The 23,986-nt window shown below is 39.0% G+C and overlaps 1 protein-coding gene across 2 annotated transcripts in view; it reads right to left on the reverse strand.

Annotated features, from left to right (window-relative positions):
• Positions 1-23,986, reverse strand: part of LOC123504019 (AN1-type zinc finger protein 2A-like) — a 112,601-nt gene that overhangs the window by 49,059 nt on the left and 39,556 nt on the right. For both annotated transcript variants that reach the window (XM_045254228.1, XM_045254230.1), the window contains exon 4: positions 12,666-12,817. In XM_045254228.1, coding sequence (XP_045110163.1) covers positions 12,666-12,817 — 152 coding nt within the window. The remainder of the gene's footprint in view (positions 1-12,665; positions 12,818-23,986) is intronic.

Genomic DNA, 23,986 nt, shown 5'->3' on the forward strand with positions numbered 1-23,986 from the left:
TATATATATATATATATATATATATATATATATACAGTAAGGTCTCGGTTTAAGTCAGAGTTACGTTCCTGAAACATGATGTAAGTCGATTTTGTACATAACCTGAGTTTCCGTACATTTCAAAGCATATTATCGAGTTTTCAACCAATCATTGTTTATGGTCATTCAGGTAAGTTAAAGGTTATATTTTTATATTATTTACAAATATGTAGGAACATGAAACACAACCTTGTTTTTGTTGTTGATTAGGGCTATGAACGCAAAGGACTGCAGGTTGCCGAGAGAGGTGGACACCTGATGCCGCCAGGAGGGTGGGCAGGTCGAATGTTGTGACTCCCAGGGCGGACAGCTGGGAGCGTAGTGTAGTGCGGTGGGAGTAGAAGCGTGGGCAGCGGGGCACGAAATGCAATAGGGATCAGCAGACAGGCGCAGACAGTGCAAGTCAGCTGCGAGTGTCATGTGGCCCAGGCAAAGGCTCCGGAGTTGTTATTGTTGTGATGGGTGTGCGAGCCCTCAAGGTCGTCAACCTCCTCGTTGTCATGGTAACGGGCTTCCCATTTTCTTCTTCCCTCCCTCACACACAGCTGCTGCCTCCCTTCTCATGTCTTTTAATTATGTCCTCTTTTTCTTGTACCATAATGGTTTTCCTTTTCTTAGCATCACTGCTGTCACTAAGAAGTTTTCTCTTTGGTGCCATTGAGCAAGATACTAAGAACTTGAGTCAGTAAACGCAGAAGTAGGATAACACTCTTGCCAGGGGCGATGGTGTGGTGGAACTGAAGCAGGGTGTTATTGTATTCAAGCGTGAGGCGGGCAGTGTGGCGGGCAACCACCAAGAATAATAATAAATCCTGCACTTTACGATTTATGAATTTTCAATTTTTTAATCTTAAATTGCCTTATAGTGGACTGACGTAACTACGAGTTTGACGTAACTCGAGACCGACGTAACCTGGGACTTTACTGTATATACAGGCAACCCCCGCTTAACGAAGGGGTTACATTCCTAAAAAACACTTCGTTAAGCAATACTTCGTTAAGTGAACCGATTATAACACGTTTAACTTCTGATTTAAACTTCCATTGAGAGTAAGCAAAGCGAGAGTGCATCATAGTACAGTAAAAGGTTTAATGAAAGTAAAAATTATGAAGTTAAACATTTAGGTAGTTTAATTTGTCATTATAATGTACACTAATGTATGTATGTAAGTAATTTTATAATGTTGATGATTTTAACTTCATGAAGGGAGGGAGAGTGAAACGGGAAATACACTAACCGGCAACCTGTGGAATGTAAACAAAATGCACATCATGGTACCGCATACAAAACTTATGTACCACATTTCCACAAGGCTTTCCATTTTATCCATTGTAGAGTCACGAGTTCAGGTGGTTCTTTTAGCTTTCAAGGAAGATGCGGTCTCACCAGCCTTCTTAATAGAGTCTGATGACTTGAAAATAGTAGACAGTAGATGGAGTCAAGATGGTGGCAAGCAATGTTATTAGTTTTCTGGCCTCTCTCTTGTCTGTGAATAATACCCAGCTTCACTTCGAGAGTAAGACACTTCCTGGTCTTCTTAGGAATGTTAGGCCACATTGCAGGGCGTTTTGGTGGTAAGTTGAACTAGGGAAGATGAGCTGGTGGTGACGCTGTTATGCTTTGACTGGGGAGTGAGTGGTGCACGTGATCTTGATCTTGATCTTGATGCTACAGGTGATGCAGAATTTCTTCTGAGTCAGGCCTTTGTATTGGCAGCGGCTGTGTTGTCCACGAAAGGCTTGATCTTGATCTTTATTCTACAGGTGTCTCAGGATTTCTCCTGAGGCAGGCCTTAGTACCAGCAGCTCCTGGTGTACTGAAAAGCCTGTCAGCTTGCATGATACGGTGGGGCTTTCAAATTTGGAAAAAATTACCTGGATAAAATTTTGTTAAAGCGAGTTTGGTGTTCGTTAAACGAGCAGATGGTAGTAAAACGAAACCTTCGTTGTAGCGAAATTTCGTTGTGTGAACCTTTGTTAAACGGGAGTTGCCTGTATATATATATATATATATATATATATATATATATATATATATATATATATATATATATATATATATATATATATTTTTTTTCTTTAACCCATGTTGGGGAACCAGCCCAGAAAGCATCCCCCCCTATTTCCATTATTTCCTATGGGAAAATTACGTCCGCTTAACAAATTTCCGCTCTACGAACAGCTTTGACACCCCCCTATCCTGTTCGTTAAGTGGAGTACAGTAAAAGTCCTTAAATCCGGAACCTTATAATCCGGAAATCCTTATAATCTGGAAAATCTGAAAGGCTGAGTTAAATATGTAAAAAGTAAGAAATAATAGTAATAAATATATAATAATAATAGCCGAAACCGAACATGTCATCACCGACACCGAATGTGCCGACTCAACATCCTGCCAACCACCGTCCACCATTGCATTCTGCCACGTAGGATCACGTCTCGTCTGTCACCACCACAAAGTCGACCACATGTGTGCCAAACTACTGTTATCATGGCTTCAGCAAACCCTCTTGGCCTCCAAACAAAGCCAGTGAAAAAGAGAAAACATACAACCCTAACCATAAGTATTGTGGACTGTATACATATTATGTGGGATACAGTACAGTACAATCACTCGAACTTCTTAGTATATGTGGATGGTGGAATAGCCTACGTAAAATAGTGAAATCACCTACACAAATACAAGTTGACAAGTAGGAAAAGAGCAATCATCACATATGGGCCACCATAATGGTTGGAAAGGCCCATGCCACTTCCCCGATAGTCTGGCAAATCTTCAAAAAAAAAAAAAGCCTACGTAAATCTTGTGTGGTGTGGTGAGGAAGTACACAGTGGACTGGTGGCAGTAGCAATCCCTGTAAGATGTTATGACAGTACTACAAAGAGATATAGCAAGTTGGGGTTAGTTTAGTGGGGTTTACATAGTACCCTCAAGATTTTAATCTTACTTTCAGCCTTACTATCTTACAATCCAGAAAATCCTAGAACCCGGAATGCCTGAACCCCCATGACTTCCGGATTTCAGGACTTTTACTGTATTACTGTATTTGTTGAGTACAGAGAAAATAAGCATAAGAAAAAAAGGTAAAAGACCTGGGAGTAACTGTCTCAAACAATCTGACATTTAGCAAGCACGTAAACAAGATCACTGGAGAAACATATAATCTAGTGAGAAACATCAAGATGGCCTTCAACTACATAGATGAAAAGATGATAAAAAACTGATAACATTTATGATATGGTCAAGATTGGAATATGCATCCTTAGTGTGGTCACCAAATCTACCTAAAAAAGATATTAGGAAACTGGAAAGGATTCGGAGCGCTGCTACAAAAATTTCTACAAGTCTAAAATGGATATATTTATGAAGAGAGGTTGAAAAATGCAGTTTTTGATGACACTAGAAAAAAGGAAGGAAAAGAGGTGATCTGATAGCACTATACAGAATATTAGAAGGTTTGGAAAAGGTGGAGAAGGATGACCTCGTGTACCTGAAAATAGGCACTAGTGGACATAAAAAGAAATCAAAAAGGCATATATACAGAAGGGACATCAAGAAGCACACTTTTCCTTATAGAAGTAAAGCAGCATGGAATGAGCTTACTGATAGATTGTGTGTCAAAACAATCCTCAAATTTAAGAAAAACTTTGATAAAAGTAGATATGAAGATGGGATAGCATGAGCCTAGTGTGGCTTTTGTCCTGCATCTTACAACTAGGTAAATACAAGATCAAAATCATACGAAATGGACATCCACACCGTGTTCCACTTCGAACAAGACAAGAAGAGAGACAACCGGGAACAGCGTTATGACTCGCCCTGGGTGTTAATACCGATTGTTTTCATGGAAGCAACCAAGAATGAGCAAGAGAGAATGCTAAAAAGCAAAAAAGCAAACAGAAGTGCACAGACTGCAAAGAGTTCACATGGATAGGAAGTGCCCAAGAGAATTAAGAGAGGTGTGAAAAGCAGATGCTGTTGGAGGACGTCATGGAGGAGAGAGATGAGGAACAGCAAGGCGGGAACAGGTGGAACATTCGTGATAAAACTGACACCTGCTGCTTCAAATGCAAAGCACCGTTTAAGAAAGGTGAAAATTCTGTTGAATGTGACCATTGCAAGAAATGGTTGCATTTTGGATGTGGCAAGTGTAGCATTAGCCTGTTCATTGTATAGAAGCAGGAGACAGATGTGCTATGGCTGTAAATCTGGAGTGATAAGTACCTCATGATGAAGTTAAGAGGCTGAAAGAGATAAGAAGATAAGGGAGGAGCTAAGGGAGTTCAGAGAACAAAATGAGGAGCTGGCTAATAGCATCAAGCAAATGGAAGAGAAGTGGAATGCACAGAAGCTGATAATAAACAGGGCTGTTAAGAAACCAGTAAAAAGGGTAGAGATAGTTATCAAGGAAAACAATTGGAAAATAGCAGAGAAAGAGAAAGGAAGAGGAACAACCTCATAATATTTAACCTGCCAGAATCAGACAAACAGCAGGTGCAAGACAGAGTTAAAGATGACTCAGACTGGTGTGAGTATGTTTTTGGAGGTGCCCTAAAGGTAGAAGAATATAACATTGAAAAATTCATTAGAATGGGGAAGAAGCAGGAAGGTAAAACCAGGCCAACACTGGTAAGGCTGTCAGATGAGCCTACCAAGTGAAATATAATTTCAAGAACAAAGCATATGCGTAAGGAAGAGGATGTGGTGATCAAGAACCTAAAAGTAGTACTAGACTTGACAGAACAACAGAGAAATGAGGAGTACCAGCTCAGACAAAATCTGAAGAGAAGGGAAAAATGGAGAAAGATGCAGTATAAAAAGAGGAAAAATGATAAACCTAGACCAGTGTTATTCACTAATTTTTTCAAGGGAGCCACTTCAGTTAAACACATTCATTGAGAGAGCCGCAGTTTCAAATATCTGTTGCTTATTTTCAAACAAACAATAGCAAATCTCCAAGAGTAACGAAATACGTCCAGTCTCCCCTGACAGCTTGAACTCAACTGATTCAGCGAGACCACTGACTCCGAGGGCTAGACGTTTCTCTCATCTGTTTCCCGTAGTCAACACGAACGGTTTCTGTACGACTAAGGTAGGGATGTTAGGATGTGACCTCGTCTTCCATCTCACCTCATCTTACTTGAAAAATTATTATTTTCTATTTATTTTTGTTTATTTATTTATTTTTAGAGAGCTACAAATTGAGTCATCGCGAGACGCCAGCGGCTCGCGAGCTGTGCAATGAATACCACTGACCTAGACAACAGTAGGCAAGATTATTGAAATGAAGTAAAAAGTAAGGAAATGAATGAAGGTGATGAAATAGTCAAAGTGCAAGTGATAAATGTGCAAGGACTGACACATGGGATGGTTATAGAACTAGAAAAGTTACTAAGTGAAAACTACGTGTTGTGTATAATGGAAACTCAGAAGAAAATAAGGAGAGTAAAAATTAGTAATAGTATTCAAGTGATGGAAAGTATGAAGGGAATTACAGGACAAGAAAGGTGGAGGAATTATTGTGTTATACAGAAAGAACGGGAAAATTTTGATGCAAATACAGGAAAAATTAAAAGATTATTTGTTTATAAAAGGAAATTTGTTTGGGTTACATAATGGCATAATTGTGGTATATTTTACTGTGCATGACAAGGAAAGAAATAAAACCCTAAGGAAAGAAATTGAGGAAGCTATAGAAAAGAATAAAGAGGGAAATCTAATGATTATGGGTGACTTTAATAGCCATGTGGGATTTAAAGACAAGAAAGCAGTAGATGACAATGGAAAGATTATACAGGACTGGATGGAAATGTAAAACCTAGTGAAGCTAAATGATGACTTTATAAGTAATGGAAAGATAACATGGAAAAGAAATGAACAAGAAAGTGTGATAGACTTTGTGCTAGTTACATCAAAATTATAGAAGGAGTACAAAGGGATGGAAATAGATGAAGAGAAAAAATACTTTGACCTATCAGACCATAATCTGCTTGAAGTGATCCTAGCAAGAAAAGATAAAAAGACCAAAATAATAGGAAGAGAAAAATGGGAGATACAAAAATACTACAAAACAGACAAAGACTCACTAGAAAAAATATAAGAAAGAAGTGGAGGAAAAATTTGGGAGGAAACAAGGTACAAATATTGAAGAGCAGAATACTTTACTTTTAGAAGTGGCAAACAAGAACCTGAAGAGGAAATACAGAACGAAAATAAAAAGAGAAGGTGAAAATAAGATAGTAGAACAAGCCTGGATATCAGAAGATATTAGAAAAAGCATAAAACAGAGAAAAGAATACGATAGAGCTAAAAGGAAAGCTAGTACACTACAAGAAATAAGACACTATTACGAGAAATACCTTGAGGAAAAAATAAAGACACAAAGAAAAATTAGAGAGGCAATGCATGAACACCAAGAAAACATTACGAGACAAATTAAGAACAACCCCAATAGAAAGAAATTATGGGAACATATAGACAAACTGAGGAAAAGACCAAACTGAAAGAGGAGGGCCTAAGAATTTACAATGAAGAAGGAATTAAAATTCCAAGAAATGAAATGGAAACAGCACACAGAACATACTGGGGGAACATATACGAGATGAATGAAAACAAGATTAAAGAGACAAGGAATACAGAGTTAAAATGTGAATACATAACCTCCAAAGAAGGCACACTAGCTAGAAAAGGAGAATTAAGAGTAAGAGTAATAGAGGAGGAAGAAGAGGGAGGAAACCCCTATCACTTGTCAAAAAGGAGTCGTTGAACACTTAGAATTACCTTTCATCCTTGAACAATTAATACGGGACATGGAATATCTGAATATCACTGAAGACATGGTCAAGAAAAGTTTAATTAAACTAGAGAACGAGAAAGCATCAGGACCTGACGAAATTAAATTTATAAAGTTACTGACAAGAAGTTTCTAAGAAATAATAAGGGAAGGAGAAGTATCAGCTTCTTGGAAAGAATCAAGAACAACAATGATACTCAAGAAGAATAAGCCTAAAGTGTCAGAATTAAGACCTACTGCAGTAACAAAATTTAATGTCTCCTACAAAATTTTTATGTCTGTAGCAGTGAAAGACAATATTGAAGAACACCTAGAAAACAACAACCTGGTTAAGGAAAATCAAAGTGGTTTCACCGAAAAGGGAAGAGTAGGAAATAACTCAATGGTTTTAAAATATTGTAAATAGTCTTTCAAAGAGAGGAAAGCCCTATAAGTTACAGCTGTGGATTTTGCAAAAGCATATGACTCAGTAAAAAGAGACACTTTAGTGACAACCTTACAAGAATACAGAATGCATCCAAACCTGATAGAGATAATAGCAAATATAAACACAGATGATGTAACAACAATAAAAAAGGGGAAAGAGGAGGAAATTAAGATGTGTGTAAGCAGTGGCATTAGACAAGGGTGAACAGCCTCCAACACCCTATATAGGATAAGATGATAACATACACTATTGTAGGTAAGTTAAAAAAAGAGCGAGGGTTTAAAGATGAAATCTTTAAAATAAGTGCACTGTTCTTTGCTGATGATAGTTTGTTGATCTTAAGCGCAGAGGAAGAAATGGGAAAAAAAAAAATATTACTCCCTTGACAAGCCTCAGCCACAGAACAGGACCAAAGATGAACAAAGACAAAAGCAACATTCTGATTTTCAAGGACAAAAGTCAAACTGAGGAGATTAATGGTATCAAGGTGACATTAAATATCTAGGCATAACAATAACAAATAAGAGAAATTGATTTCAACTTAAAAAAAAGAATAATCTCTACAAAAAGGAAAGAAACTAGTGAACCTAACCTATCCAATAATAACCCAGAGCTGCAACAAAATTTTAATAAGCAAAACCTATTGGAAAAGTGTGGTACTACCCTCAGTTTTGTAATGATCTAGTATACTTGGGTACACTAAACAAGAAAATAATTAAGTTACAAAGAATAAGAAATTCAGTATATAGAGCAATATTAGGAGCACCAAGCTATGCACTGATACCAACCTTGAGGGGAGAAATTGGCTCCAATACTATGGAAAGCAGGATCAGGGGAAACCAGCTGAAGTACCTAAGTATACAGAAGAAAATGAAAGTAATGATCTGCCTAGAAGGATAATAGAAGAAAAGCTGAACACACCCAATGATTACTGGATCCAAACAACTAAAGAATTTTTTAATAACCTAAAACTAAAACATTCAGATTTGAAGAGAATGAAGGCACAAAATTTATAAGAAAAAATTAAAGAATGGGATACAGAAAATTGGAAGAATGAAGTGGCAGAAAGGTCTAGTTTACAACTATACAAGAAATTCAAAGAAAGCATAAAAGAGGAAAATTTTTACAACAAACCATTGTTGAAATCATTATACAAGGCAAGAACTAACAGCCATAAGCTAAAAGATAGAAATAGATACATGAATGGTGACTAAGTGATTAAGTTTAACTGTGAATTAGAAAACCTAACTCACTTTCTGTTACAGTGCCCAGCTTATGTCAATGAAAGAAATACAATATTGCAAGTAGAAAGGCTAAATACAGAGGGAGAAGACATACTAGGAGAAGTGTTATTAAAAGAAGCAATGATCGAAGAAACGAAAAGTGTTAAATGAAATGTGAAAAAAGAGAGAACGACAAAGAAAAACTAGAAAATTGAAAACACATCTGTGAAGAACAACAATAAAGATCGTCAAGGAAGCACTGTTACAAAGGCAAAGCTTCTTAACCGACATGACCAGACCTGACTTCAAGCAAAACAGGAATACCTTTTCCCTAGTATGTAAACTAAAGGTGAGAGCTATGTTTAGTGCTGTCTTGTCTAGGTGGCAGGGTTAAAACTGTCAACACAATGGAAAAAGGAGCAAGGAAAAAAGTGAGAACCAAAATGGATGAAACAACCTGATGGCTAGGCTAAAAACCAAGGAAAAGGATAATGAGATCATGATGGCAAACACTGCAAGTATTGAAGAAAAACTATGATGACCTGAAAATAAAATAAAAGATAATGAAGATCAACTGAGGAAAATAAGTGAAAAGCAAAATTGTTGAAAGATGGACCAGGATCAACAGAAAGTTAGTTTTAAAAAGATTATAGAAGAAATGGCCAAGGAAGGTTGCCAAAATGGTAATAAAGGTAATTAAGGAAAATTTGGTTAGGGATATTGTGGAAAAGGAAAAGTGTGTTGCTATTTTTGGATTAAAGAAAAAAGTTATGGCAATTAGACCTGAAAGAGAAGACTATGAGAAAAAGCAGACTGACAAAGTCGTGATAAAGATAAAGGATGAGAGGAAGGCAAGAGATTGAGTGAAGAAATAGAAAAAGTCTATAGACTGGAGAAAAATGAGGAGAGAAAAACAGTTAAAGATTAGAATAAGGTAGCAAGCAGGAGGAGGGGAGGCATGCAGTTAGTAAGATCAGTACAACAGTTAGCATGAAAATAGTGATAAAAGATAGAAAGAGATGGAACATTTCACGGGTAAAAAAAAAGACTAAAAGACAGTCAGTCAGAGGAGGGGAGTTGATATGACAATAGCTTTTGATTCCACCCTATCTAATAAAACTGTGAGTGGAAGCCCACCCCCTAAACATGCAAAGAGTACTCCGTAAAGGGGCGGACAAGCCCCTTGAACAGAGTTAGCAGTTAGAGGGATAACAAAAACTGGCAGAGATGCCTCAAAACACCTAATTTCATAGAAGCTGTTTTAACAAGAGATGAGATGTGAAGTTTCCAGTTAAGGTTATGAGAAGAGGACAAACTGATGATATTCAGTGTAGAAGAGGGAGACAGTTGAGTGTCACTGGATAAGAGGGGATAGTTATTTGGAAGGTTCTATCGAGCCGATAGATGGAGGAATTGGGATTTTTAGGCATTAAAAACTATTAGTTTTCTCTGCACAAATCAGAATCTTAGAGAGATCAGAAGTCAGGCATTCTGTAGTGTCCCTACATGATCAATTGACATCCTGAAGGGTTGGTTGTTTCTGAAAGGATGTGTTTGTTTGTTTGTTTGATCTGCTGCAGTCTCTGATGAGACAGCCAGACGTTACCCTACGGAGCAAGTTAAGAGCTCATTATTTCCGATCTTTGGATAGGCCTGAGACCAGGCACACATCACACACCGGGACAGCAAGGTCACAACTCCTCGATTTACATCCCGTATCTACTCACTGCTAGGTGAACGGGCTACACGTGAAAGGAGACACACCCAAATATCTCCACCTGGCCGGGGAATTGAACCCCGGTCCTCTGGCTTGTGAAGCCAGCGCTCTAACCACTGAGCTACCGGACGTGGAAAGATGTAGGGTGGTATCACCAGCACAGGAGTTGATAGGGCAAGAAGTTTTGTTAAAAAAGATCATTAATGAATAATAGAAAGAGAGTGGATGACAGGACAGAACCCTGAGGAATACCACTAATAATAAATTCAGAAGAGCAGTGGTTGTCTACCACAGCAGCAATGGAATGGTCTGAAAGGAAATTTTGAGATAAAGTTGCAAAGAAAAGGAGAGAAATGATAGGAGGGCAGTTTGGAAATCAAAGCTTTGTGCCAGACTCTATCAAAAGCTTTTGATATGTCTAACACGACAGCAAAAGTTTCACTGAAATCTCTAAAAGAGGATGACCAAGACTCAGTAAGGAAAGCCAAAAGATCACCAGTAGAGCGACCTTGATGGAAGTCATACTGGCGATCGGATAGAAGATTGTGAAGTGACAGATGTTTAAGAATCTTCCTATTAAGGATAGATTTAAAAATTTCAGACAAGGAAGAGATTAAAGCTATAGGACAGTATTTCGAGGTATTAGAATGGTCGCCCTTTTTAGGAACAGGCTGAATGTTGACAAACTCCCAACAAAAAAGAAAGGTAGAAGTCGATAGACATGGTTGAAAGAGTTTAGCCAGGCAAGGTACAAGCACAGAAGCACAGTTTTGAGAACAAAAGGAGGGACCCCATCAGGTCCATAAGCCTTGTAAGGGTTTAGGCCAGCAAGGGCATGGAAAACATCATTACAAACAACTTTAATTGTAGACATGAAATAGTCAGAGGGAGGAGAAGAGGGAGAGACAAGCCCAAAATCATCCAAGGTGGAGTTGTTAGCAAAGGTTTGAGAGAAGAGTTCAGCTTTAGAGACAGAAAAAATGGCAGTGGTGCCATAAAGATAAAGTAAAGGAGGGAAAGATGAAGAAATAAAGTTCTTGGAGATGTTTTTGGCCAGATGCCAGAAGTGTCCAGGGGAGTTTGAGTTTGAAAGATTTTGACATTTTCTATTTATGAAGGAGTGTTTGGCAAGTTGAAGAACAGACGGCATGATTCCAGGCAGAAATATAAAGTGCATGAGATTCAGGACATGGAAGACTAAGTACCTTTTGTGGGCAACCTCTCTATCATGAATAGCTGTGTTAATCCAAGATTTAGAAGGTTTAGGTTGAGAAAAAGAATGAGGAATGTACACCTCCATATCAGACACTATCACCTCTGTTATGCATTCAGCACACAAAGATGAGTCTCTGACACAGAAACAGTAATCATTCCAGGGAAAACCAGCATAATACTTCCTCAGGTTTCCGCAACTGGCAGAGGCAAGACACTAGAGGCACCTCCGCTTTTGGGGGGATCCAGAGGAGGGAGTGGAGAAATAGGACAAGATACAGAAATGAGATTGTGATCGGAGGAACCCAACAGAGAAGATAAGGTAAAAGCATAAGCAGCAGGATTAGAGGTAAGGAAGATATCAAGATTGTTGGGTGTATATCCAAAATGGTCAGGAATATGAATAGGGTGTTGCACTAGTTGACTCTAGGCCATGGAGGATAGCAAAGTTGAAGATTAGTTCACCAGGATTGTCAGTGAAGGCAGAGGAAAGCCAAAGTTGGTGGTGAACGCTGAAATCTCCAAGAATAGAAATCTCTGTGAAAGGGTAGAGGGACAGAATGTGCTCCACTTTGGAAGTTTAATAGTCAAAGAATTTTCTATAGTCAGAGGAGTTAGGGGATAGATAGACAACACAGATAAATTTAGTTAGAGAGTGACTATTGAGTAGAAGCCAGATGGTGGAAAACTCAAAGATTCGGGAGTGTGGACACAAGAGGAAGTTAATTCGTTGCGCACAAAGACACAACATCCAGCTTTAGAATGAAAATGAGGATAGAGAAAGTAGGAGGGAACAGAGAAGGGGCTACTGTCAGTAGCCTCAGACAGCTGTGTTTCAGTAAGGAAAAAAAAGATGAGGTTTTGTAGAGGATTAAGAAAGATGGTGGAGCAACAGGTACTAGTTAATCAGTGGTGATAGCTGAAGATGCATGAACTCAACAAATTACTTACTGAGCTGGGAAATGGATGAAAGGTGTGCTTACAATTTAATTTACCTAATAGGCATAGAGAGCAAGGATCATGATAGACTATTAAAAAAAATGTTTATAAAGCAAATAAGAAGAATTGCACCTCTTATATTTTGCAAGAAAAGAGGATAGAATAGATGTAGCATTGTATTATTAAATTGCAAATGAAGACTACAAAACTGTTATCACTTGTGGGTACTTCCTCAAAGGTAATATAGAATATGATAATGATGATAATGATGATACATCAAATGTAAATTCAGAGAAAGTACAAGAGAAACTTACAATGCTTGTTCTTTGGCAGATGTTGGGCCTTTGCAATCATGATCTGATGGATGTCTATGTCGCAAACAATAGTTTTGTCTGCAGGATTCACACAAAACTGGTATCATTTCCTTAGTCTTACAACCATCTGCAGAGCACTTGTTTGTGTAGATCTGGAAAAAAGGAAAATAATGATAAGTAAATGTTTTTTTAATGCAGGAGAGAAGGCCAGCTAAAGGCAACAAAATACTAAAAAATAAGGCCCTTTTCAGTGCTGGTTTCCTAAAAGATAAGTAAAGAGTTAGCCAAAATTAAGGAATAAATGTCTTGAGACCTCCCTCTTAAAAGAAGTCAAGTCATTGGAAGATGGAAATACAGAAGCAGGTAGGGAGTTCCAGAGTTTACCAAAGAAAGGTATGAATGATTGAGAGTTCTAGTTAGCTCTTGCATTAGAGAGTTGGACAGAATAAGGATGAAAAGAAGAAGAAAGCTTTGTGCAGGGAGGCCGCAAGAAGAGGGGAGGCATGCAGTTAGCAAGCTCAGTAGAGCAGTTAGCATGAAAACAGTGATAAATGATAGAAAGAGCTGCAACATTTTGGTGGTGAGAAAGAGGCTGAAGACAGTCAGTCAGAGGAGGGGAGCTGATGAGACGAAAAGCTTTTGATTCCACCTTATCTAATAAAACTGTATGAGTGGAGCCCCTCTCCCTCCCAAACATGTGAAGAGTACAGGGGTGGATAAGACCCTTGTATAGAGTTAGCAGTTAGAGGGGCAAGAAAAACTGGCAGAGACACCTCAGAATGCCTAACTTTATAAAAGCTGCTTTAGCAAGAAATGAGATGTAAAGTTTCCAATTAAGATTATGAGTAAAGGACAGACTGAGGATATTCAGTGTGGAAGAGGGAAACAGTTGAGAGTCACTGAAGATGAGCAGATAGTTGTCTGGAAGGTTGTGTCAAGTTGATTGATAGAGGCACTCAGTTTTTGAGGCATTGAAAACTATTAGATTTTCTCTGTCCCAATCGGAAATCTTAGAAAGATCAGGAATCAGGTGTTCTGTGGCATCCCTGTGTGATCTGTTGACTTCTTAATGGGCTGGTCATCTCTGAAAGGACATGAAAAAATGTAGGGTGGTGTCATCAGCGTACAATTGGATTGGGCAAGAAGTTTTGTTAAGATCATTAATGAATAATAGAATGAGAGTGGTTGACAGGACAGAACCGTGAGGAACACCACTATTAAAAGATTTAGGAGAAGAACAGTAGTTGTCTTCCACAACAGCAATAGAATGGTAAAAAAGGAAACTTGAGATAAAGTTGCAGAGATAAGAACAGAAACCATGTGAGGGCAGTTTGGAAATCAAAGCTTTGTACCAGACTCTATCAAAACCTTTTGATAAGTCTAACGCGACAGCAAAAGTTTCACCAAAATCTCTAAAAGAGGATGACCAAGACTCAGTAAGGAAAGCCAGAAGATCACCAGTAGAGTGACTTTGACAGAAGCCATATTGGCGATCAGATAGAAGATTGTAAAGTGACAGATGTTTAAGAATCTTCCTATTCAGGATAGATTCGAAAACTTTAGACAAGCAAGATATTAAAGATATAGGACTGTAGTTTGAGGAATTAGAATGGTTACCCTTTTTAGGAACAGGCTGAATGCAGACAAACTTCCAGCAAGAAGGAAAGGTAGAAGTCGATAGACATAAATGAAAGAGTTTCGCCAGGCAAGGTGCAAGCATGGATGCACAGTTTTTGAGAACAATAGGAGGGAGGGATGCAAGGTAAGAATGTTAAAAGATAGGTGCAATTTTAATTGTATGAAAGTGTGTTTTACCTCGAGGAGTAACAGCATCAAACTGTTAAGAATACAGTGAAGCTTCCCCATGTCAAGATGAAGATCACTAACCATGTGTTTTGATTTGGTTCATGTGATGTATAGTCACTAAGGAAAATTCTTCCTGATTGGTGTCATTCTATGTGAATTACTGATAAGGATGACCTATTATATATTGTTAACTTGGAAGAAAGAGCTGTTTTGTGGTGTAGTAGCAATCATCAATTTCTTTATATGTGTAAAGATGTCTGGGGTTTGATTTTAGAGTCTCTGTTGCCATATACTTATCCACAACCACTGCCTCAATGCTAAACCTTGGCCTCATAGCATGCTAGCTGGTGTGTCTTATGAGCCATCAAATATGGTATGTCGGACATTACTGTAACAGCTCAAAGAGTATGTAAAGTTCCATGAAGTCTTTTGAACCCCACTTGGATTCATTTTCAAACTCTGCACACGTATTTTGCTGGTATCACTGCTAGGTAGCAGTTTGGTTCCTTCTTGAGGAAAAGGACCTTTAACACAAATGGCCACCATTTACACAGCTGACTGTCATTCGCTCCACATTTACTTTTCAACCTCCTACCGAGAAATCTGCCCTCTCATCAGGTATAGTGCTTTAGCAACATCCATGCACCTTGAGAAAGAATGTGTAAATATGTAACTGCAAAACCCTGGTGAAGTGTATGTAAAAGCTTAACATATGAGCTTGTTCTGAGAGAGGTTGTGGTGTGGGAGTGAATCACTGCAAAGAACGTATGGTCTGCATTAGAAATAGGTTTAGGGGTCTTACTGAAGCCAAGGTCAATTTGACCCATTCCAGGAAGACCTAAGATAGGGTTTTAGGGGATGCCAGAGCTTGGGTGGCACTGGAAAGCTACATCAGAGAAGAGTGTGTGTGTGTATTTACCTAGTTGTATTGTAAAGGATTTGAGCAAGGCTCATAGTGTCCTGTCTCCATGTCTCAATTTAGCCAATTTTTCCTAAAAGTTATGCACATTATGTGCTGTAACCACTTAATTATTCAATGCATTCCACTTTTCCACCATTCTATGTGGAAAACTGTATTTTCCAATATCCTTCACACACTGCCTCATCTTTATCTTCTTTACATGTCCTCTTGTCCTTCTATCTTCATCTGTCACCAGCACCAGTTCTTTCTTGTCTATCTTTTCAATGCCATTGACTATCTTGTACACTGTTATTAGGTCTCCTCGTTCTCTTTTTTCTTGTAAGGATGGCAGTCCCCATTTCCTTCAGCTGTTCTCCATATGTTAGGTCCTTTAGTTCCGGCACCATCTTTGTAGCAATCTTCTGTATCTGTACTAATCTTTTTATATCTTTTTAATGCTCGGGGACCAAACCATAGCTGCATATTTCAGTTTTGGACGTAATTTTTTTCATCATATCTTTGTCATGAATTGAAATGCCATTCTTATATTAGTCAACATTTTATATGATCTTCCTGTATAACCTCTCACAGATCTTTTTCCTCTTTAGTCTTCATTATTTGTTCCTCTCCCATCAGATAGTTCCATACCAGTCTTCTCTTACTCTTTCCTAGTTCCATTATGTAACATTTCTTGGCATTAAACTCCAATTTTGACTTCTTACTCCACTCGCAGATTTTGTTTATATCTTCCTACAACAGTGAACAGTCCTCTCAGATTTTGATTACTCTTAGCAGCTTTGCATCATTAGCAAATAAATTAATACGAATGTTTACTCCATTTTGAACATTATTTATATATATATATATATATATATATATATATATATATATATATATATATATATATATATATATATATATATGGAACATAATGGGGGCTAACATTGACCCTTGTGGTCAGTTCTTACTTTACCCCAAGATGAGTATGTATCTCTCATCACAGTTCTCATCTTCCTGTTCTTCAAATACAGCGGAGACTCAATACTCTAACTTAATTCATTACAAATGGTTGTTCGAGTAATAAAAAGTTTGACTATTGATACCTATAAATCAAGTAATTCCTTTTAATATTAGCAAAACCTCAAGTTTGTAAAAATTTTTATGTATTTTTTTCCTTTTTACAATTCTTATTTGTACATACCATAGGTGAAGATGAAGAGAAGAGAAGGTTGGGAAGAAGGAGGGAGGTAGCCAGAGTATGAGTCCATGAAAATGTCGTTATAACTTTTCTCCTTGTGTGACTCCTGTGAAACCACTAGTGGAGGGCTGTGGCTCACTAACACTTGCACTCTCACTAAATTCCTTTTTTTTTTATCACTAATAAGCCTCTCTGGTGCCATCATAAGTTTCTAAATGAAAAACTACCAACAGAATCCAGGAGATTGTTGTTTTTCCCAAGACACGACAGGACTAGGGATGCACACAGGCATTCGGTATACCAGTATTACCGGTATTACCAGTAATACAGTATGAGAATGGTACAATGGCAGCTGTGAGAAGGAAAATGACAGAGCTTTGTACAGTGGTACCTTGACATACAATCGCTCTAACACAAGATTTTTTTGATATACGACGAAAAATTTTATATAATTTATGCCTTGAAATACGACGATATTTTCAAGATACGATTAGCCATTGGTAGGTGGTGCAGCGATTGCTTGGCTACCCACGTCCACCTGAACATTCAGCCTGCATTGTGTATCGTTGTTCATCCTTTGTGCATGTATGTGTCTGCGCTCCTCGGCAGTGTGTATTTTTTATTAAGTTTTTTTAACTCAAATGGGTCCCAAAAGTAAAAGTTTGCCGAGAAACACACAAAATAGCCTGTATTCACACACTGATTACACTTAGAAATTCAATAAACGAGTGAGTATGAATGATTTTCTGCCCACAAGCAACTCTTCCTTTTTGCAATGCATAAAATCAGCAGTCTCTAAATGTCATGGTTACCAAAATATCACAGGTTGAATGAGGTAGTATCATCAGTTTACATGGCCTTGCGTCTGACTGGGCTCAGCGGCCTTGGCTAGAGCGAAAGAAAACGGGCCCCTGGCCTGGCCCTGGCCTGCTGTCGCCTTTTCTGACACCACTCTTATTCAAAAGTTACCTCCCCGTAACATGGCGAGAGACCTGAGGTATAGAAGTAAGGCTCGCGAGAGTGGTGGCGGAATCAGACACAGTGAAATCACTCGCTACCACCCTCCATCGTTGGTGACACAGTGACGTAGAGCATATGTTTACTCCTGCCCACAAGCAACTCTTCCTCTTTGCAATGCAAAAATACCAGAATTTTCTAGATGTCATGGTTACCAAAACATCACAGGTTGAATGAGATAGTATCATCAGTTTACGTGGCCTTGTGTCCTATCGGGTTCAGCGGCCTTGGCTAGAGCACAGGAAAACGGACCCCTTATATCTCTCTCTCTCTCTCTCTCTCTCTCTCTCTCTCTCTCTCTCTGTTCTGATGCCACTCTCATTCAAAAGTTGTCTCCCCGTAATGTGACGAGAGACCCAAGGTATAGAAGTATGGCACGCGGGAAAGGTGGCGGAATTAGACACAGTGAAATCACTGTTGATTGCTCCTACCATTTATCGTTGGTGTCACAGTGACGTAGAGCATATGTTTACTCCTGATGAGTGTTGCCAGTTCACAAGCAAAGAAAACGGGAAGAAAATAGCCAAAATATACCCGTAAAAAAGACTAAACATCTATTGATGTGTCCCGTGTCTTGCGTAATGAACGTCTATCAATGTGTCCCGAGTTTTGCAGGTTAAGTTGTTATTTTGAGCAATATAGTTAATTTATATCATACATACAATAAACATTGCATTAATCTTATATCAAATCTATATTTGGTTGGTATTTAAAGCATGTTATTTTTTGGGGGGTGGGGGGTAAATTCATATCACAAGAACAAATTAATTGTATTTCCATTAATTTCTATGGGAAAAATTGATTTGATATACGATTCTTTTGATATACAACGATCGTCATGGATCGAATTAAAATCTTGTCAAGATACCACTGTCTATGACCAAATGTGTGACCGTTTGATTACCAAATATTTTCACCACTAACAAGCCTTTAATGTTGATGTAAGTTTATAAATGAAAGACTACTGATAGAATGCAGGAAAATATTATTCTGATGACCGCGGCAGCACAAGTCACAACTGGCGGAGGGGAAAAGCGAACACCAGGGAGCCTTTGTTTACAACCACAGGTGTTGACATTCGACTATCAGACATTTTTTTGAGCATTAAATTGAACTTTTGCATTCGAGTATTGAAAAGTTTGAGTATTTAGACATTTGAGTATTAAGTCTTCACTGTAATCCCTTATCCAGTCTAACAAAATGCCTCACAGTCCTCCTATGTTCTCTTGTTTCCAAAATAGTTCTTCCAGATGTTCAACCCATATTTCTTTGATAACTATTTCACATAACTACGCCATAACACTTGTACGTGACACCGGTCTGTAATTTAATGGCTGTTGCCTTTCCTCCTTCAAATATCAGTATTACATTGCAATAGCTCTCTTCCATTCTAGCCCTACTCTCCCTTCATTTAATGAAGTTGTAATCATTTTCCAAATTGGAAATAACAGCTGCTCTTTACATTCTTTTAGCACCCAGCCTGATACACTATCCGACCCCATTGCTATTCTGACATCCAAATTATCTAATAATCTTCTAGTATCCTCTTTGTGCACTATGATTTCCTGCAATCCTTGGCAATGCAATGTCCTATTTGGTTCTGAAAAATCCTCTTCTTCAGTGAACACAATTTTGATGCTCTCATTCACTATTTCACTCATTTCCTTTGCTGTTTGGTATGTCTTCCTTCCTTTAATTATTTTTTCTATTGCTTCCTTATTCTTCATCTTACTATTTATAAATTTGTAGAAAAGCTTGGTTTCATCTTCGCTTTTTTGCACCACATCTTTCTCAAAGTTTCTTTCTTCTTCTGTCCTTACTCTAATATATTCATTTCTTGCATCCTTATACTTCTGTCTGTTATTGTCATTTCTCTGTTTTATGAATTTCTTCCAAGCTTTATCTTTTGCCTATTTAGCTTCTGTACATCTGGCATTGTACCAAGCGTGTATACTTTTCTTAATTCTATAGATAGATACATATTTCTTTACTCCTTCATTATATTTCTGTATTAACATTCTATATTTTCCATGTATTGTCCTTTTGTGCATGATGTTTCTCCATTCAATATCAGCAATAAATTTCCTTTATTTTTTCAAAATCTGCTCTTGCATAATTTAAACTTTTTTTTAGTAGTCATCTCCGTATCTTATCCCATCCTCCTCCCGCATTTCCAACTCTAATGTCACATGATCACTTCTTCCCAATCGACAAAGGTATTGTATGATTGGAGGGTGCTCTGGCTTCTTTGTGAACACTAGGCCAAGCAATGATGGTTCTTTTTCCTCTCTGTACCTTGTTGACTCTTCCACTCACTGGTCCATTGTATTTACCATAGTCAACTGTAACACCTCCTCGCTCCATTTTCCAGAATTTCCCATTACTTCCATCTCTCTTTCTAATTTATTCTTTTACATTTAAAGTCTCCTATTATCTAAGCACTTAATCATCTCTCTTTGCATACCCTTATGTTCCTCAGTTTCCCATGTATTTGTCTTAGGTAGCACAATCATAACTATGATTTTCTTTTTTTTTTTCAATTCCCGTTTTGATTGTTACTTCCATTACTTCCACCATACCATCACCATATTGCATTTCCTCCACATATATATTATCACAAACCATTATTAGCACCCCTCCTCCCCCTATACCCTTCCTGTCTTTTCTCCAGCTATTACATCCCTCTTCTTTAAAACTAACATGGATCTCTTCTTTTAGTTTTGTTTCTACGATGCACATTACATCTGGTCTTTTTCTTTCAAATAATCTCTAGCCTCCAACATGCTGGATAACAACCCATCAATCAGTATTAGTATAAGTCACTCTTAATTTCTTAACTCCTCTATGATATCCTTCTTCCATAGATACCACTTCTTTAGTCTCATATCTAGAGCCCTGCAATAGAAATTCTTTTTCTTGATCTCCATCCTTTTTAGTTTTTATCCTTAGCACTTTCTCCTTCTCCCTCTCTTCCAGGTTCATGTCTCTTTTTATTCATATACAGCAATACTCCACTTAACAAACAGGATAGGGGGTGTCAAAGCTGTTTGTAGGGTGGAAATTCGTTAAATGGACGTAATTTTCCCATAGGAAATAATGGAAATAGCGGGGATGCATTCTGGGCTGGTCCCCAACATACCACATGGGTTAGAAAAAAATTATATATATTTCTATTAGCTTTTTATAAACCTTGACCCCAAGAAAGGATTGTTTTGTAATGCATAAAGTGAAATCTCACATGGAATACCAGAAAATAAAGCAGAGATAAGATTGCCCACAGACGATGCGGAGACTCACGGTGACTCGGCCGCTTCTTCTTGTGACCCTTTTAGCTTGGCATGTTGTCTTTCACCACGAAATTTATGTTTCCACTCCTTTATTGCCTGCTATAATGGATATCATATCTTAGTATTCATATATGCTCATGCCATGAGGATAACCTAGACTACGTGGCACTGAGTGATAGTGTAGGATATGGCGAGCACTGGCATGTGTAGGTCCCGCCGAGGCGGCCGTTAGTCGCTGCATGCCACACTTACACGAGACAGACATGCTACCTGTGCAAGACTGAACAAAGCCAGACTGAGGAAGCCGGTATCTTCTTAGCCAAGTCTCCTACATGGCGCAGTGACTTTGAAGCTACATGCCGTTCATCGTGCCGCTGCCATGACACTTTGGTGCAACCCTGTCAGGCCGCAGGAGCCCTGCAACAGGCCGGCTGTCCCCATCGCTGGTCACTCAAGTTCAGTCGACTCTCCTGGCCCAGCAGCAGGCCATGTCACTGCAGGCCAGCCTAGCAACGCTTTCTGCCACTAGCCAGCGTCCCTCAGGAAAGGCTCCTGCTGGGGACACACCGAAGAAATGCAGGCTGGAGATGTCCTTGGCAGACTTCAGAACGTGGCAGCACTCAAGCCGTGCTCAACATTCGCCTATTGTGTGGAGCTGACCTACAGCAGGCCATGGACGTGAAGTTCACTACGAATCAATGGCAAGCCATGTCAAAGAAGGACGCACTGGATGCCATCAGTAGAATTGTGTTGCGAGCATCGAATCAGGTAGTGCGCTGGTCTGACTTTTTAAGCGTTTGTCAGGCTGTGGATGAGCCTACAAGAGTGTTCTTTGTGCGGTGTGTCCAGCTGGCCATGGATTGTGAATTTCAGTGCCCGCAATATGAGTGTGACCTCTGAGAGTATATGCTTCTGCACAAAGTTTTAATTGGTCTGAGTGACTCGGCCCTGAAGCAAGAAGTGTTTCGACAGTGTCATGCATTTAATGAGGTGGAGAGCTTCAGGGCCTTTTGTATCTCGTTCGAGGTGGCTCAGCGTGACGCTACCTCCATGCGTGGCGGGAAAAATTCACAGGAGTGTAAAGTGGCGGGCACTGACGTCACGGCCGATGATGTCAGCGACGATGACGTGACTTTCCGCCAGCCCATAGTTGCCGCCTTGCGCCACCCTGTCACAGAACCCCACAAGTCGTGCTGTTGGTGTGGATATAAGCACGGCCCCAGCAAGGCCTCCTGCCCCACAAAGCATGCCACCTGTTCTGCGTGTAGGAAGCCTGGGCACACACACACACGGCCCGGTAGCTCAGTGGTTAGAGCGCTGGCTTCACAAGCCAGACGACCGGGGTTCGATTCGCCGGCCGGGTGGAGATATTTGGGTGTGTCTCCTTTCACGTGTAGCCCCTGTTCACCTAGCAGTGAGTAGGTACGGGATGTAAATCGAGGAGTTGTGACCTTGTTGTCCCGGTGTGTGGTGTGTGCCTGGTCTCAGACCTATCCCAAGATCGGAAATAATGAGCTCTGAGCTCGTTCCGTAGGGTAACGTCTGGCTGTCTCGTCAGAGACTGCAGCAGATCAAACAGTGAATTACACACACACACAGTAGAGAGAGAGAGTAGGAGAGCAGGAGAAAGCGGAGTGCCACAGGGATCAGTATTAACACCAATACTTTTCCTCATATATATAAACGACATGCTAGAAGGAGTGAACAGCTACATAAATCTGTTTGCAGATGATACAAAACTGTGCAGAGTTACAAAGCAAAAAGAGGATTGTGAAAACTGCAGGAAGACCTAAATAAGATCTGGGAATGGAGTAAAAAGTGGGAAATGGAATACAATGTGGACAAAAACCATGTCATAGAAATGGGAAAGAGTGAAAGATGACCCGTGGGAATCTATAAGATAGGAGATGGAGTAGAACTGCAGAAAGCAAAAAAGGAAAAGGACTTAGGAGTGACGATGGAAGAAAACAATCAATCGGTAAGCCATATTGATAGAATTTTCAGAGAGACTTATAATTTGCTAAGGAATATTGGAGTAGCATTTCACTATATGGAAAAAGAAATGATGAAGAAATTCATAAGTACTATAATAAGATGCAGATTGGAATATGCAGGAATAGTGTGGACCCCTCATGAAAAGAAACACATAAGAAAGTTGGAGAGACTACAAAAAATGGCTACAAGAATGGTTCCAGAATTTGAAGGGATGACATATGAGGGGAGACTAAAGGCTATGGATCTACCAACTCTGGAAAAGAGAAGGGAGAGACGGGATCTGATACAAATTTATAAATTGATCAATGGAATGAACCATGTGGATAATGAAAAACTGATCCTGAGAGAAGAATATGACATTAGAAGCACAAGATCGCATAGTAATAAGCTGAGAAAGGGAAGATGTCTGAGAGATGTTAAAAAATATAGTTTCCTACAAAGATGTGTTCAAACATGGAACAGTTTGAGTGAAGAAGTGGTGTCAGCAACGAGTGTGCATAGTTTTAAAGAAAAATTGGATAAGTGTAGATATGGAGACAGGGCCACACGAGCATAAAGCCCAGGCCCTGTAAAACTACAACTAGGCAAATACACACACACACACACACACACACACACACACACACACACACACACACACACACACACACACACACACAGTGTGACAATGGAAGAAAATAATCAACCGGTTAGCCATATTGATAGAATTTTCAGAGAGACGTATAATTTGCCAAGGAATATTGGAGTACCATTTCACTATATGGACAAGGAAATGATGAAGAAATTGATAAGTACTAAAATAAGACCTAGATTGGAATATGCAGGAGTTGTGTGGACTCCCCATAAAAAGAAACACATAAGAAAATTAGAGACTACAAAAAATGGCTACAAGAATGGTTCCAGAATTTAAAGGGATGGCATATGAGGAGAGACTAAAGGCAATGGATCTACCAACCTTGGAGCAGAGAAGAGAGAGAGGGGATCTGATACAAGTTTATAAATTGATTAATGGAATGGATGAAGTGGATAATGAGAAACTGATCCTGAGAGAAGAATATGACTTTAGAAGCACAAGATCGCATAGTAAGAAACTAAGGAAGGGACGATGTCTGAAAGA

The sequence above is a fragment of the Portunus trituberculatus genome, chromosome 15 (assembly GCF_017591435.1).
Source record: "Portunus trituberculatus isolate SZX2019 chromosome 15, ASM1759143v1, whole genome shotgun sequence".
Classification (NCBI taxonomy): Eukaryota; Metazoa; Arthropoda; class Malacostraca; order Decapoda; family Portunidae; genus Portunus; species Portunus trituberculatus.